The sequence below is a fragment of the Buteo buteo genome, chromosome 13, assembly GCF_964188355.1.
Source record: "Buteo buteo chromosome 13, bButBut1.hap1.1, whole genome shotgun sequence".
Classification (NCBI taxonomy): domain Eukaryota; kingdom Metazoa; phylum Chordata; class Aves; order Accipitriformes; family Accipitridae; genus Buteo; species Buteo buteo.
This window is the reverse complement of record NC_134183.1, coordinates 36,812,914-36,830,197: the sequence shown is the minus strand read 5'-3', so window position 1 is coordinate 36,830,197 and position 17,284 is coordinate 36,812,914. Positions and strand designations below refer to the sequence as shown.

The window sequence follows — 17,284 nt, the reverse complement described above, 5'->3', positions numbered from 1 at the left end:
AGTAACTTCAAAAAGTCAAATTCCAATTTAAAATCAGTAATCACGAGCATTGACTGCTAGATGTGAGATGCCACAGACCGTTGGGTCCAGGACTTTCAAGCTCTGGAAAGATACCCATAGGGATTTTTCTATATCCATGACCCCACTGCTCCCATCCTTGTCACAAAACCGGTGTTTCTAGAGCTGCTGCCATGTGTTGGCCGCACTCTGCCATGCGGGAGCGACCTTAGGACTCCCACTCTCTGTGACTCTGGGGACAGGAAACTATGAGGGGATGGTACCCAGAGGGATCCATGGGACAGAAGGCATTTGATGCTCTGCACTCTGATCGATTCCTCTTTGGGGAAGCCCTGGAAGAACAGGCACTCTCACATGTCACCACAAGAACACGCAGAAGACAGGTCTTGCCTAAAACAGGAGGAACACCACCCACGGGAAGTACCTCTTGGAAGAAATCTGAGAGCTTACAGTCAAAACCACTGTCCTACTGTAATAAAACTCTCTGGAGAGAAGGGAGGAGAGGTGGGAGGACAACGAGAGTTAGAGGTAGAAGAAGAAAAGATTACATCTTAGGAACATTCAGAAGATCTTTAGTGCCTTGGGAGGACAAAATAGCACACCATCCTCCTGGCAACACAAAGACCGCTAATGTTACTGATCGGAATCCCCAAGGACATTTCATCTGACTCTCCCCACCTGACCTTTGGGCACAGGGGGTCCCCGTGAAACACCAGCTGCCCACCCCAGCACTTCCGCTCGCTCCTACCTGCTGAGCTCGCAGCAGAGCGGTCCTCCTGTACATGTAATCCTCCGACTTGATCACGTACACCATCTTATAGGAGTTCAGTTTGAATTTACACTCCAGCTTGTCCAAGCTCTCCACGTTCTCCATGGACTTCTTACTGTTTCCCTCCTTCCCTTCCTTCTCCTGCTGCTCCCGACCACGCTGACACTTACGGATCCGCCTCAGATTCCTGCAAACCAGAGAACCCCTCTTGGAATTAGTGCTCGCCCTCTAGCACTACTAGGCTGGACGTAGCTGGTGGATCTGTGCTGGCCCCTCAAAAGCCTGGCAAACAGCTTGGAGCACAACTGCCTGTTGCAGTCATTCAGGCTCAGACCCCTACAATGAGTCAACTCACTAGGTTTATCTTATTTCTGAAGTTACGGCTGTTGTGCCATCAACGCCCTGCTCATAAGCCCTGACATGGCACCCGCTGTTTTCAGGTAGAGGGTTACTGTAAGCCAAGGCAGGACTGCCAAAAAAACCAATATGGCGAGTCACCAGCTCTCACCCTCTCTGCCACCTGTGGACCATGCCACCTCTCAGTCACTGGAGAACAGGAGCCTGGGGTGGACCCACAAGCTTTTAGGATGAATGGCAGCACAGTACCGCTACACCACGCTGCCAGGGTAACAGCTCTGTCACAGCATTAAATACAGGTGAGACTGAGCACCCGGCACTGTGATGGAGCGCAGTCACTCTGCCCTCTATGGCCAGATACAGCCATTCGGGTAGGGTTCGCAGCACAGCCCAGCCACTCACCTTGGCAGGAAAACCGGTTTCTGGGCCAGGTGCTCCCGGAGCTCAGGGGAGGTAGAATCGGAGTTGACGTACCGCTCCACGTAGTCCGACCAGCGCTGGAAGTGAGCACAGAGCACAGATCAGCCACTGCCTTAACACCAAACAACGTGGGATGGTTAAGGAGGCTAAGACGGAGTTATACGGATGAACACAAGGTCGCTTTTGAAGGCTCCATGCATCTTATCCCCAACAAGGCAGGTACAACATTTCCCTATATAGTTTTGAGTGTTTTCTAATACAAAATAAACCAAGAAGGATTTGCCTACTCACATCACTGATGCTTTACGGCGTGTCCTTGATGTTTCTTTATCTTATGTTAATGGACCACAACAACAGTCAACTGGACGCCCTTGTCCAGTGCACCCTTGACCATCAGTCAGCTCTCTGGACAAGCTGCTCTTACCTCTGCTTCTACAGGGTCATCAGAGTTCTCCTCTTCTGTGTCCAGCAGTTCAATAGTTAACTGAACTTGACCTCTGCTCTGAATGAACATCAGCTATAAAGAAAAGGCAGAAGGGACTTCAGTAAGAGGTTTCAAACAGAAAAAACAAACTCCACTTCTCACTGGCGCAAAGGGAGAATGAAGCAAGCTGGCATAGTTTTAAGGGAAAAACCTGTGCTTCCCACATGCCTGACAGCAAAGGGAAAACACTATCCAAATTGCACAGTCTTTGAGGAACAGCAGAATTGTAAAGCTTACTCTTTTTGTTGTTGTTGGAGTGGTGCAGGTCCTTCTTGAGCCCCCAAAAGAAGTTTGAGGACAAGGGAAGAGAGATTATACATGCAGGCTTTTATCCAAAGTACTTTACTCACTCAGAAAGGGCCTGACCACTTCCTGCATCTTACGCAAAGGAAGTATGGATTTGATTAGCACAGTGCACCAGGTTATTTAGCAATGTATGCAGTCAGCAATGATCTAATGCCCAGTCAGTGTTAGCAGATCTCCTCACAGCTGACAAAGGTTGAGTCACAAGAGAAATGGGAGAGTTTGAGCTAACAAATTTAAACCGGTGACAGCAAAGCGGTCAATATGATACAACCTAAAGATGTTGTGAAGCACAAGGGATATTCATTGCTGTTCAAGGAAATGTATTTCTCCTCAAAACCTCGTTCTGAGGGGCCCTTACAGAAGCATTAACCTACATGCCAAAAGCTGGGGACATGCCACCAAAACTTTCCTTTCAACTTTCAGAGCTACAGAAAGTCCTCAGGGTTCCTGGGTGCCTAAACAAGGCTCCTTTTTTAAAGGACTGGTGCCTCTCCCCTCTTAAAAGGCATCTCCCTCACTGCTTGCTGCTTTTACACCACAGTCCACAGCCCGGCTTTACCTTGAAACAGTTCTCCTCTGACATGAGCTGCTCAGCTTTGCGCTGGTATGCGGCCTCCAGAAGAGTACGAGAAGACTGGGAAGCGAGAAGACCTCCTGTTGCTCCGTTGTTGTTCTCTGACAGGTAGAGGTCTGTTACCTGCACGCAGATCTCATCGCTCACTATGTGCTGGAGCTGCAAAAAGGAAGAACACAGGTAAGGTGTTCGTCAGGGAACCCACTGCATGCCCATCAGCACAGAACAGAAAGAAACAGAGATGTAACCATGGGTTTAAGCCCAAGAAAAACAAAACAAAAAGGCTGAAAAAGCATGAGTTTAAGGCATGAGTTTTGTACAAGTTTAAAAATCAAAAGTCGCTCAACTGTCTTTTGAATTCAGTTCATCTCTGGACTGAAGTACAGAGCTTCTGAAAAGCAGCTCTATCCTTCTGAAAGAGCAAAGACCTTTCAAGCCATTCCACTTCCAGCCCCTTGTGCCTGTTTTTGTTCTTTACGCTACAAAAAGGTGCATGAAGAATTTTTCCCTTGGTTACACATTCTTCCTACCAGTCCAATAAAAAGGACTAGAGTTTAACAGCTGAAATGAGCTACTCAAACAGCCAGATAAAAAAGACAAAGCTTTTTAGAAAAGACATGCACTGCTCCTACAACACTGGTGAAAAGGAAAGAAATTATTTAAATGTCATTTAATTCTTTTTCAAAGTTAAAGCAAGATTAGCTCTGGAGACACTTTGAAGTTGAATACTTATATCCTAAAACTTCTGGAAAACAAAGGGAGAAGTCTATACGCACAGAGAGGATATTCTCAATAATTTAAGTACATCAAAAGTTACCTTTTATCACATCTCTTTACATCAGTGTTAGAGCTGGATTAAAAAACACCCAGAATTTACCTGCTTACCCCTGAAATTCCCCATTTAGGTCTACAACACTCCCACTCCAATGCAGTCCTGAGGTCTCACTGCAGCAAACAAGCTGGCTACTTTCTCTACCCCAGACCATCCGCCCTCCAGCCTTTGCTGGCAATCACCTGTCGAACAATGCTCTGGATCAGCTTGTCCATTGTAAAGGCGATGTAGGCATGAATGGTGAACATTTCACGCAAGGAGTCCTCATACTGCGACGAGTCCATGTTCCCATCCAGCAGATTGCGCACCATATCCAGGAAGGCTGGGTAATAATCCTCAACATCGATGTCCACTGCAACAAGAAAGAATGGGAGAGATGAACATACCACTCCCAGGAAGGGTTGCTTTGAGTTTTGGTCCTCAGACTACCCAGTCAAGCTGAAGAATTACTGGAATAGGCTGAAATTTGTTTTTTATAGACATTTAAGCAGGTCCTTTTAAGGCCACGGGTATGTTCATTATCTCTTGCTTTCTAGGTCTAGCCTCCTCCATGAGGGTTTTCTTTCTGAAAGACTTTTTAAAAGGCTTTTAGTTAGGGAACTCAAGGATACCTTAGATACGCAAGTGTAAAATGAAAGCTCTTATGAAATAGCTGCTGCATATTACCATTCTGCTATTCGAGTCCCACGTGCCCCACATCTTCCCATCTCCTCCTTCAATTCAGTGCTGCCCAGTGATAAAAGAGAGATCCCCTCATCTTAAAGGGTCACCACTGTTAACATGCCCGAAGACACCAAACAAGCTCTGTCAACATACTATGAACAGAAACCTCTTTCTTCCCCAGCCTCCCACCAGAAGTCACTCACTAGGCTCCTTCAGTCGCAGCTGGATGGCAGGACTGTCGCTCTTGTCTCGCTTTATGCCCAGCACTTCCCTCTCCCACTCTCTTTCCCGGGTCTCCTCTTCGATCTGCCGCTCAGCCTGAGTGCAGATCCTCAGCAGCCGCAAGCACAGGATCTGATGCAGCCGCATGAATATGTACCAGTTGCTGTTCACATAGAAGAGATTGTAGACCTCATCCATGCCCCGCAGCTTCTGGGCCGTCGTGTTGTTGAACATCAGCTTGGTTTTGGGAGGACTGCCCCCAACACCGTTGTGCTTTTTTGCGGCCCCAGTAGCTTCATCCACATCCATTTCCTCTTCTTCCTCCTCTTCCACATCCGAGAGTTCACCTCGCTGAGCAAACAGCAGGTCTGGAATGAAGTGATACATGATCTGCTTGATTTTGTACTTGTCCTCTTTCTGGATTCCCGTCTGCCGCTTCACATGGTGGATGATGAGAGAGGCAGCATCTTCCAGGATCTGCTTGTCTTCATAGGCTAGTGATAGGTGTGGGCCCGTGGGGACTCCAGCATTGTCTTCTGAAGCCTGCTCTTGCCTCTACAAGTGAGAAACACAGCACAAAAATGAGTCCCAAACACCTCTCTCCACCCAAGAGCCTTTCAGAAAGCTCTGCCAGTGGCGCAGATTTTCTCTCTCCTTGAGCAGTGAGGAACAGGAACCAAAACTGCACTTGCAAACTACATAAGCTTGAGGGAAGGAAACTATTGGTGACCATCTTACCTCATCATAGATGCTTTCAATCTCATTGAGGAGACTCTTTGACCTCAGGACCTTGGTATCATTCTGCTTGAAGTTGATGCCCTGGTGGTCCAAGGATTTCAGGTAATACTTCTCATTCTGCTCTCGCCAGACTTTATTAAATCCTCTCTGGGCTTCTCGCCACTCCTCCTCTTTCATCTTCAACCTTGGATCAAGAAAACAAGGGTGAACTAAGAGGTCTACTCTGAGCGTATAAGGAAAACCTAGGGCCATGGTTCCTGGCCAGTGTTGAGAAGAACTGAACTCCTTATGAAATGGGCATAAATGAAAGCCGTCCCACAGAATGGAGCTTTACAGGAGGAGCACCCTGCACATGCTCTTCTGAAGAAATCCCTCTGGGCTTCTTTCATGTCTAAGTAACACCACTCAGGAACAAAGCAGCTTGAAGGCTTGTGCTTCCCCCCGCAGCATGCCAGAACAGCTAGAGAGCTTAATGTCCCTCTAGCCCCACTGTCCACAGCAGGCAGAGGGGCTGAAGGAATGGTAGAGCCACAAGAGCTGGCCCAGCTCTCTCAGAACTCCCCAGAAAGTCATGTAGCTCCAGCTGCTGAACAGGGGTGGCTTAGTTTGGATGATTAACAAAGTCATCGCTCTGCAGCATGGACACCTGAGCTTCCTGGGAATGGACTCCTGAATCTTGACTCAGTATCTCAAGCAAAGCAGCCCCGATGCAGCTCAAGACCCAGCTCGCAGGAAGAGTGTCCTTACAGCAGGCTGGGGAAACTGTGACCTTGCTGGTATGCTGGGCAAGGCTGTTACCCCAGCTGTCAGAGCCCTGAGACACAGGACCAACAGTCCCACAGAGATGGGAAGTGGCTGGGGAAGAATATCTCCTGTTTACACACCTCCTCGAGCTTCCCCAAGGAGTTACAGCATCCACTGCCTTTTCTTGACTGAGAAAGGGGAGGTTGACAACAGAAACAGACTGGGAATCTGAGCATTCTGAGCACTAAGCACAACATCTGAGCACAGCCACCACAACCTCAGCCCACAGCGACGTACAGTCACAGGACTTGGAAAAGGATCAAATTTAGCCCTGGAACAATCCACACAGTAGACACTTTCCTCATCTTACACACAATGCTGACACCAGGGAAGAAACACATTTCAAGAGGAGACATCAAAAGCTCTACATCCCTCCAGCTGAGCTATAAGTTTTTGTTTCAGAAGGGTAATTCCCTCTTTCTAGATGATTATTATGAAATACAGCAACTAACCAGAACATAAAATGCACTTCTTAATTTACAGCCTTGTGGAGGTCATACCCTTTAGGGGCAGAAATTAGCTACTTTTACATAAATCTGGATCACGTATGGTGCATTAGCCTTTGGTAGAGGCCCTGGGGCAGGGTGCTAGAGCAGTCAATACCTTTTCAGTACAATGGGAACAGCCACAGATGGGTTCTTCCGAAGTCCATCAATGATGTCAGCTGCTTTGTCAGCATATATCCTCTGGAGAGCCTTGCGGTGGATCACCTCTGAAGTGCCACCCAGAGTGTTGTCCAGGCGGAATTTGGCCTGCTCCTCGGCAGACAAGCGCGAGAGTTTCTTTTGGATTGCCTCAAGGACGCGGATCGTTGCCAGGTTGGTCTCCAAGACAACATCCAGCTGAAGCGAACAGTGCATTAGCCATCGTTGAATAGATAAAACATGATACTTCACAGAGGCTAACATTTAAGTGACATGAAACAAGAAGCCGTGCATGTTTAACAAGGTGTTCTTGAGCAGTGGTTTCCATGTTCGGCTGCTCTAAAATAATCCAATTATATTTTATCTGCTACCTAGATAATACTGCATAAGAATTTAAAGGCTTCCAGAACGACACTGTTCAGAAATTACATTTTCCACCTGGGAATAGAACACAATTGACAGTGACTCTACAAAAGGACGTGCCGAATCTGAGTGTATTCAGGTAATTGCCAAGCTAACTTCCATTTCAAGTCAAGATGTCAATCATTTAACATCCTGAACGTATCACTTTTCAGATTATTGCAGGGGAATGCATGTTCTCGTGTGCTACGTGGGCAGTAAGAACGGAAAAGATGCATTGATTATACGCTGGCCATTGAACAATTTCATCTGGAGTGGCGTGAACAAAGAGCTCTGCACAAAAAGTGAGGGGCAGGGGGGTGGCCTGGAGCGAGACGTGGTTATGCAGCTGCTGCTTCTTGCATTAAGAGAACACAAGCTTTTACACAAAAAACAGGTGACACACATGCACACAAAGCAGATTCTAAGCAATAGCATTAAAGGTATAACTATATCAAAATCATTAACTGTTCACAGAACCCCAAGCTTTCCGAGACATGAATCAATGAAAAACAATTTACCTCAAAACGCTCATCCTCGCACCTGTAGATGTGCTCTTCATATTGCGTCTTCTTGGAGCTCACGAATGTGGAGTCTTCAGACCAGGACGGGAAGGAGACCCAGGTGTCATTCAAAACCTTTGAAGGGGACAAGGGGAGACAAGAGTCACGGTCAGTCTTCGAGGTGGTCACACTCGTCCAGCTCTGAGCCCAGTCTTCTGCTGGAAGGATAGAATTCCCCAGTCGGAAAAATTGTGCACCCCTTCCAAAGCCCAGCATTCAGGGGGCAACCCCTGACAGCCAGAACCATAACATCCAGGCAGTCTGAAAAATTCATTAGCTGGAGCTGTGAGAAAAAACTTGCAAGGGAAGCGAAGAAAGAAAGGTGAAAGGAGCTTTTCCGTTACTTTGGATTGGTCAGCTGCAACCATGTGGTTCATCACGTGAGTGATTCAACGACGACAACACTGGGTGGTCATCACGTCAGACATGACTGTTAGACAGTACATGGTTTCCACCTCCAAATAAGGCTAATTGGGAATATAAATCCATACCCCAGCAACACCTTTCCTGACAAAGCAGCTGAGCACCTGCAGCTTTCACCACCTCCAAAACAGGAACAGAACATTAAAAAAAACCCTCAAAGAGGCCAAAGGCAAAGAATCAAGGGTTTTGGCAGGCAGTCTTGAAAGTCAGGCCCAGTTTTCATAAACCTGAAGCCTGAACAACTGAGTCATTAGATTCTCACATGAAAAGAAGTTTGTAACTGCATCACAAAAGACACTTTTGAGAGACATGTCAGGACATAGATTAAAAAAAAAACCAAACAACTTACAATTGTCTCTTGCCCAGGTTGTTTTCGCTATCTTGCCACCACTTCAGCTGAACACCTATCACCACCACTAACTGCATGAATTGGTCACCCACATTCGTCCGCCTCATCTCTCACGGAGCGTAAGGACACAGAAACCGTGATGTTTCCGAACAGCACTCTCCTCACTATTTGTGTGGATGCCACTGCTGATTGCAGTCACCCAGGGAAGGGATTTCTGGGGCTCTCCCCTCCTCCAGTGAATGCTCTTAAGCAGCATGTTTATTAACTGGCCTTCAGCAAGAGTCCTGCTCACTCACCTCCAAAACATTACCTTCAACACCAGTGAGGGAACAGGATCAGCCAGTACCATTCCCACTTTGATCAAAAGGTCATTACGACACATTAAAGGACTCAGTGACTACATCTGATCCTGCAGGACTTTGTTGGGAGACCAGCTTTGACTCTTGACCAAGAAGGTTGGCTCCCTGTAGGGAGCCGATTTCCCAAAGCAACACACCATTTCTCAAGACAAGAGGTCTTCTTAGCATTTCAAGTAGAAAGAAGCATTTGAGGGATATGTGGGAGAATCTGTACAGAAAATGTGATTTCCTTTTAGAGTTGGACTAGAGACAACTCTGAAAGCAGACTAAGTGGGAATTTGGGTAAAAAGGTAGCAATAATCTTGAATTATATACTACCTTGTAAAAGATCCCTGAGATCACATTATGACCATGCAGAAAACTAGTTCTGTCATTTCCTACTTAAGACTGTTTAAGTTTGTAATCTTAATGTTCTTTTCACTGGTTATACTACGTAAAACATCATACATATCTAGTGCCTCTACATTTTATTTAAGTAGTTAAACATCACAACTATTTGGTGGGGTTTTTTTCCAGCTGCTCCCCAACGGTTCACACAACCCTTTCACAAGCACCGCTGGAGAAGAGCTGATGCCAACCATCAAAGCCACGTGGGTATCGCAACTCCCAGCAAGCTTCCAGCATAACCCATTCCTAGACCAATGCCTCGCCCTGTGCCATAGCTTCTGGACACAATCCAGACGTTTACAGGAGTGCCAAGTGCTCACTTGCCGCTAGGAACACCTCGGGGTGTGCTCACCTCGGGCTCCGACACGTACCATGATGATCCTAAGCCAGGATGGTATGCCCGCACATGCCTGGGTGCAGGAGCAGCATGGCTCAGTGCTGGATCAGTACTAACCAGGCAGCTGCCTGGCCCCAGCTCCATGCCCAGCCCCAATTCTGGGGCGCAGGCAGCAGCACAACTCTACTGCATGAGAGCAGACGTGCCCTGACATCCCTGGGAAACTTTTCAGCATAACTCAGATACAAAATAAATTCCCCATCCTGTTCTTCTGTTCTGCTTGTCCTTGCTCCATCCCTCTGAGAAGGCCGGGAATAGCCTTCCTCTGTCACACAATTCCCATTCGAGAGCATCTTACCTCTTTACACAGTGGAGTCCGCCCCGTGCACTTGGGTTGCTGGTAGCTCTTGGGTAAGGCTCGGTAGCTGGAGCCCAGTCTTTTACAGGAGGCATAGTCTATCTCCATGGCAATCCCCTCGGTAGCCCGTTCCTTCGGATACGTCTCCATGTGAACAGACTCTTTATACCCCAGAAAGTTTTTAAACCAAGTGAACAATTCTGGGAATTTCCTAAAAATCAAATGAATGAAGTGAAAAACTAGCTAAAGTAGAAATCAAACAGCGCTGAGCTGTGATGCTGAGGCTACAATTGATTGCTACAGACAGACTGTGTCGAAGACGACCCTCTGAATTATCAGTCTGGTGAGAGAGGACCCTCTCTGCTCAATCCCACTTCCACAGAGCCTGATCAAACGGGAAGCGAGTACCTGTTTGTTGATCAGGTTGTGGATTGCTCTCTCAGTGCAACTAAGGTGCTCTAGGATTACCCCCTCATATTGCCAGGGATACACAGAGAAGCACCAATATATCCTCCACATGCCTCGTGGGTACAGTCCCTACGAGACAAGTGACAAGCAAGGAAAAGCAACCAAAGTTTTCACTGCAGGGGCAGTGCTCGTTGCAGGGTCACGTCTGGGTCTCCCAAACTGTCCCAGCAGTGAACCCAGGCCAGATCCCTAGTTGTTTGCCAACATTCTTAACCTTAAAGCAGACCCTTCCTTTCCAAAAGCAGCAAGAAGAAACTGAAAAGCGATTCTGTAACTCTGGCAAAATGTTTCAGTGCTGAGTGATTGCTTTGACCAGTGCTGCCTCCCCAGACTACACAGACCAGCACAAATTATGGAGAAGCCTTTGCCTGCAAGGCCTAAGTTCACCTGCTTGTGGAGGAAAGTTTTCTGAAGAATTTATTAGTCTAAAATACTGCATCTGTTCAACTCATCTTATCTCATGCAAAGCTCCAGCAATATGAGGAACTGAACCTGTTACTGAGGCTAATTGAATCACTGCTCATTTATTGCTTTTTCATTACATGGCAGAAGATAATGTCCAACTCCAGAGTAAGAAAACTGTATTATACCTTTCCCAATACAGATATTCACCCTTATAGCTAGGAGCACAGACAGCACATGGGAGAAAATCCAGAATTTTTTGTCAAATACTTCACCTTTCCTAGCTAAAGGTAGCATCCTGCTGATGCCTGACTAATTCCAGTGGAGCTACAGAGAGAGCGGAAGCTCCTTGGGGCAGTTTCTTTGCACAGTAGCTACTGTAATGGGGTCCTGAACCCAATTTACCTTGCTATTGCCTTCTCCCTTGGAACCAGGAACTCAATTCCCAGGAAGAAGGACCATTAATCTTGCCGCCCAAAGTTGATGAGAGGGTATCGGTTAGTTTTAGCTGATTAATACAGAGTTGTTCTGTACACTACTGGCAATTATGGAAGTCATAATTCCTATTTAAACTATAGTATTGCTTATCATTTTTGGCTTCGTGACAGAATTTAGCTGCTTTTTGCTTTTTGGAAATTTTAGTGAGTTTATATCAGGACTCTTTTTTTAGGGGACATTTCCTATGTAATTAGACAGTCAATCTTTTCTCAGATGAAATAATCCATGATTCCAGAGCAAGAGACTGCAATAACAAGCTGCTAAATAATTCTGTTTGCTCTTCTGAAAAAGGAAGAAACAAAACAAGCAGTACTGGCACTGCTCTTGAATGCTGCCTGCCTGCCAGCCAAGACACAGCTAGGAATACCCCTCTCACCTCCTCTTGGGTAAGGAATAGAAAAGGGTAGTGCAGAAGAGCATGAAGTTGGAAAGAAAACTGAAACAGGGCCCTTACTGTCCTGCTCCAATAAAGGAAGTCTGAAAGCCTAAAGCATGTGGCACCTGCACAGTATTAGCCATTGAAGGGCTTCCAAGAACTGCCAGTATCTTCCCGCCCATACAGCAGCACATGGCACCTTACCACGTACATTCATGACACTCAGGCCGAGCTGGAGGGAACAGGAGATCAGAGAATGTACTGCCACAGAAGCAACCTGTGCAACCGTTTAGTGGACAGACAATTAAGCAGTGGCAGGCTATCCAGATAAAAGTCAACCAACAGTGGAGGAAGTGGGCAGCGCAGGGGTACTCCATCTCAGATGTACTTTGTGGCCCAAGAAACCACTGCCCAGCTCCCAGGGCGCCGTTCCTCCTCCTCCTCTGTGCCACACAACCACATGAGATGCACTCCCCTGAACGACCACAAAGGTCAGCGTTTCTTTTCTGGCTTTGTAATGGAAACAGACCAAGCGGATTAAACTTCTCACCTCGCTTAAGGAAATGGGCTCCACTTACCCCAGGAATGGAGAAACGAGCTGCACAAGCTCAGCCCGGGAGATCACCTCCTGGTTGAAAATAACCAGGCAGCGAAGGAAGTTTTCATATGCTTCTGTGCTACGCAGAGCTTTGCGGACCTTATAGAGAGAAGAAAAGAGGAAAACAGTCGTTGTCAGGCTGCGTATGCTATCACTGTTCAGGAGACCTGGATTCAACACTGTGCTTCCCACTGATGCACAGAGATTACACGTGGAATGAGAATGCAAATCTTTAAGTGAGTTGAATGGAGGGTAACTTGCCCCATACACCGGGCCAGAAGAACAGATACTGATGTGAGCCATCTCCGTGCTGGGTATGCCCTGCAACATCAGCACCCAGTGCATTCCTCTGAAGAAAGGAGTTGCAAGTAAAGAATTAAATCCCTTAAAGAACACCCTAACAGCTGGATTACGAAATGCTGGAATCATGGACATCATCAGTCATAACTGCAGCATCACAAACTCACCCAGGTTGCCTTTAAACACTAGAGAATATTGCAAGTAGGGAGCAGGGGTAACAGACCTGTGCCCTGGGTAATACTGCTCCAGCCTCTGCCTGCGTTACAGCTTGGGTTATCACAGATAAGCCAGCTTCTGTAACCCTTATCTTCACAGTACGAGGAAACCGAATTGTTCATCCCAATACCATTACCTTTCCCACGAGAACAGTTAGCATCTACGCTTCAGACTGAGATCTATCATCATTAAGACATTCGTCATTACGGTTATAACTCTACAGCAGGGATTTCTAGGTTTACTCATGTTAACACCTACACATCCTCCGAGCAATAGATTGGCTCCCAGTTACTATTAGCTGGTCTACAGCATGCTGCAAAACGCACCACATCATCAGGGAGTAACCAAGACTTTCATCGACACATGAATATTACTTAAAAGGCTTGTTTACATCCACTATATACTCCCCTCTGAGCCCTAAGGAAATGTATGGACATCTTAAGGAAGACACCAAGGTACCACCTGGAAACATCCCACATATCCTTCATTTGTTCTGTGTGGTAAACCAGCAACAGGTAATAACTGTGCAATTAATTAGATTCATCTCTCAGGGAAAAAAAAAAACCCAACGTCGACATGAATCAGCCGCTTTGTAAACTGAGCTCCCACACTGCAGGCAGCTCGTTGTGGATGGGTACAGCAAGCTGTGCCAACACAGCAAGACACGCCACACACATCGTCGGTTGTACGGGGATTTCGTAAAGGTGAAAAAAAATCTGGAGTGTGCATTACAGGAAAAAATTTGCATTCCTGCAAATAACCTGCAGCAGCAGCGGGTGAAAAGCCGAAGAATGATATTTGGGGAAAAGACACAAATGTCCCCTTAAAAAAGATCACCAGTCTTTTAAAAAAATTCAATGGATCTGACTTAGAGGTCGCACAATACATCTGAGGTCAAGCTGACAAATGTTATCAGGGTGGTATATATATTACATACTTCGCTGTGATAAAAATCCGGATGTATACACACGAAGAACATAAATCAATGACGCAAGACGGCTTTCTCTGAATCTCGCTTCTCACCTTCTCAAAGAAGAGAGATTCTGTCCCCACACCATGTTTGCTGGCTTCTGCCAAAGACTGGTCTTTTAAACCAAGCAGCTTCGGTTTTTTCTGTTAACAAAAAAAAGAAAGGCAAGAAAAAAAAAAAAAAGGCTGTTCAGCAGAGCAAGTTGCCATATTTTGATTATCTATCACACAAGAGTTTCAGCTTCCTGACCCCACTGTTTGCTTTCAAATAAAAGAAAGGTGGCTTTTTTGGAAGGAAACTTCCATGAAAGTGTGTGTCACAGGTTAATCTATTAAAGGTTAATCAGTAGCAGAGAACTCTAAATATTTTTAATACACTGTTGCATCCCTTTTTGTAACTAGTTGATTGAAATAGTCACTCTATGGTCCATCTCCTTCTAGCTAGTTTGCAGAATTACCAAAATAAATCTGTTTTTTTCCTATCACTCACCCAGTTCTTTAAGTCTTACACCTCCCTAAAATTATCATATTTCTTTTTCTCTCTTGCAATCCTCCGCAAGATCCTTTATTTTCCCCATACCAGCACTATACTCTATATCCTCAGAAAGGCCAAAAGCTGCCTCCAAATTGTGTTTTATTTTGCTGCCCTTTATCTGAAGAGGAGGAGAAAGGGCAGAAGGGGAAGTAAATCACTGGATTTAAATGATACAATTACATCTGCTAATGCTTTTCATCACAAAGCAAGATACACCACCCTCAAATAAAGCAGGCAAACTTATCCTTAATGCACAAACACTAAGCCACCTGGCCACAGCCTTGTTCTCTCAAAACATGCGTCATTTGAAAAGGGCAAACTTTGCTACAAGAATAATCATTCATCATTGTATTATAAGGTTTATCATAGGAAAGATGAGCAAGCATGATTCCACTGCATCTGCTCCAAGTTCTACAACAACAAAGCTTTCAGGCACACCTTTATCCTTCCCTCAGCTTATCTTCCCACGTGCCTTAGAAACATTGCTACAAATTTTGGACAAATTTATTTTGCAATTTTACTGAGACTTTTGCCTCCACACTCCACATCTCCAAACACTGCTTTATTCACCAGGAAAACTACCCCCACGCATTCTGCAGCATCCCAATAACTGGGGAAAGCCCTATTTTTCCCAAGCCAGTAAAGTAACTATTACCAGTAAAGTAACTATTACCACCCTCAGGTACAGATAACATCACCAGTTTGTGAAAATCAGAGACAAAGCCTTGCGCTTAGAAACAAGGACTTCAAAAAGTTTTCCTTTAAAGGCGAGCATTACTTTCCGTGTTCTCAAGCTGCAGCCTGTGCCACAAAAATCGCACAGACTTGTAAAATGCATCCCGCTCTGCCACAGCCTCCTGGGAAAAACAGGGCTGCTGAATGAGCAGCACACGCTCTTACCTTCACCGGAGGGGTTGCTCCAGTTCCCGAGTGCCGTCGGATCTGACAGCCATTCTGGTTGGGTCTTTGCTGTTTGTTGTTGAGCTGTGGCTTCTTCACCGTGCCACCGTGATCATTTCTTACCGATTCCACTTTCTCTGCAGTTGTCTTACTTAACAGCTTATTTAGAGACAAACCCATAAGACCATTAGAGCTGAGTTCCACGCATCCAGGCAAAAAAATATGCCTGCTCCTCCTAGCTCTAGATGACCAATATATTTTACTGCAGTTATTGCAGTCTTAGAACAACCCTTTTAGGCAAAGGGATTGTACTTAAAAGACAAGTTATGGCCAGAAAACACAGTCTATCACCCTGATCCCGTTCCCGCACTCAGTAAAAGATCACTCCAAAAAAAACCCAAGAAACAAACAGCAAAAGCACATTTTTCTGAACTCTGGCTACATACAGAACAGTTTTCCACTAGGTATTTCAGTTCCAGCCTATCTCCAAGACGACTCACCACAGAGCTGTTGGCATCAGGCAGGAACTGCCCGAACTCCGAGAGCAGATCCTCCTGGTTCTTGAAGAGGCGAGCCACCTGCGCATACACCTCCTGCTCCGTCAAAGCCGGCGTGTAGTTACCTCCTGCCTCCTTGGCGTTACGCTGCTCTTTCTGTCATAGGAAAGAGGAGAAGCATAAGAAGAAAGGATGCACAAACTATTTACGTGGCAAAGAAAAAAAAACCCTCAGTGATACAAAGAATGAAACAGCAAAGGTCTCAGCATCTTACATAGAGAATCATACTATATTAATAGTATGATATTTATACATACTAAATGTATATACTTATATATACTAAATGCCCAACTGGGCCTGGATTAGTAGGACTCTGACCAAGGAAGTGGTTTCTTTACTTCTAACATAGTACTACAGCCATGTTGTCTCTTTCTGCCCCACGCTCATGAAAACATGCCAAATACGATTTTTAAAAAGGCATTTCAGACACTTGCTAACAAAGACGACGGACTGAAATCTATTATCTCATGCTGCTACATAATCTTCTAATTTGCAAGAATTCTGCTTAGCTTGCTGACAAATGCTAATCCAGCAGAAGACCCAAATGCAAGCCTTGGACAGTTAGCTCCCCGTGGCAAAGAAAGAGAAATAACCATACATATACTCAAATCTGCCTTGTTAACACTCACCTGATATGTATGGAGGATCTCCAGGAAGGCTTTGTAGATGTCTGGCTGTCCCTGGAACCGATTTTTGATCTTGTTGACATAGTTGATGGCATGATTAAACTCAACGGGCTGATTGTTCTGCAGGGATGGTGTGGTTCCCAGAGAGATTGTCACTGGCGTATGAGGTTGGACTGGCGGCGAGCGTGGTGATGCATATGGTGGAATCGGGGGAGTTTGCTGGCTGGCAGGAGTATGTGCCTGCAACTGTGATGGCTAAGAAGAAAACAAGCCGTGTTAGAAATTAGCAGATTCCTTTACGTTTGGAATAAACTCACTTCTATTCCATTTACGGACCGTATCCAGAGGAAACAACCCAGCATGTAACTGTATCTGATGACAACAGTGGAACAACACGGATTCAATAGAGATACCTCTGAGCTGGAATATATCGAGTGGACAAAATCTCCTGCTACCACATCCAGTCAAACAACCTCTTCCCATATACCAGCCCTGGATGACTTTTGCTGCACTTCCTTAAAAGAACAGTCTTTTTAAACTGCTACTAAACAATTACTGCCTTTGCAGGTCTAGAGAATTTTAACAGTATCTTTCATAAACCCAACATTTCCTAGTGGCTCAGCAGAAACTGCTGTTAAGAGTCAAAATTAAGAAGAATCGTTTCACAGAGTTGTGTTTTACAGATCAACAGAACCACAAATACATGTAGGCTAAGCAGAAGAAAAGTATTATCCAAAGCAAATAAATACATCAATATTTAGTGGGCCAGTAGAGACTACACTTCATCAGGAAGACAAAACACCTGGACCACTCAAGCTGTTGTTATTAACAGT

General features: G+C 45.6%; 1 protein-coding gene across 2 annotated transcripts in view; it reads right to left on the bottom strand.

Moving 5' to 3' along the window:
- Positions 1–17,284, bottom strand: part of SIN3A (SIN3 transcription regulator family member A) — a 35,998-nt gene that overhangs the window by 3,192 nt on the left and 15,522 nt on the right. For both annotated transcript variants that reach the window (XM_075045621.1, XM_075045620.1), the window contains exons 6-20: positions 16,455–16,706; positions 15,769–15,921; positions 15,269–15,427; positions 13,888–13,977; positions 12,329–12,447; positions 10,007–10,217; positions 7,752–7,868; positions 6,791–7,029; positions 5,384–5,567; positions 4,627–5,200; positions 3,943–4,112; positions 2,914–3,087; positions 1,989–2,081; positions 1,547–1,641; positions 767–974 (exon numbers count right to left, since the gene is read on the bottom strand). In XM_075045621.1, coding sequence (XP_074901722.1) covers positions 767–974; positions 1,547–1,641; positions 1,989–2,081; positions 2,914–3,087; positions 3,943–4,112; positions 4,627–5,200; positions 5,384–5,567; positions 6,791–7,029; positions 7,752–7,868; positions 10,007–10,217; positions 12,329–12,447; positions 13,888–13,977; positions 15,269–15,427; positions 15,769–15,921; positions 16,455–16,706 — 2,838 coding nt within the window. The remainder of the gene's footprint in view (positions 1–766; positions 975–1,546; positions 1,642–1,988; positions 2,082–2,913; positions 3,088–3,942; positions 4,113–4,626; positions 5,201–5,383; positions 5,568–6,790; positions 7,030–7,751; positions 7,869–10,006; positions 10,218–12,328; positions 12,448–13,887; positions 13,978–15,268; positions 15,428–15,768; positions 15,922–16,454; positions 16,707–17,284) is intronic.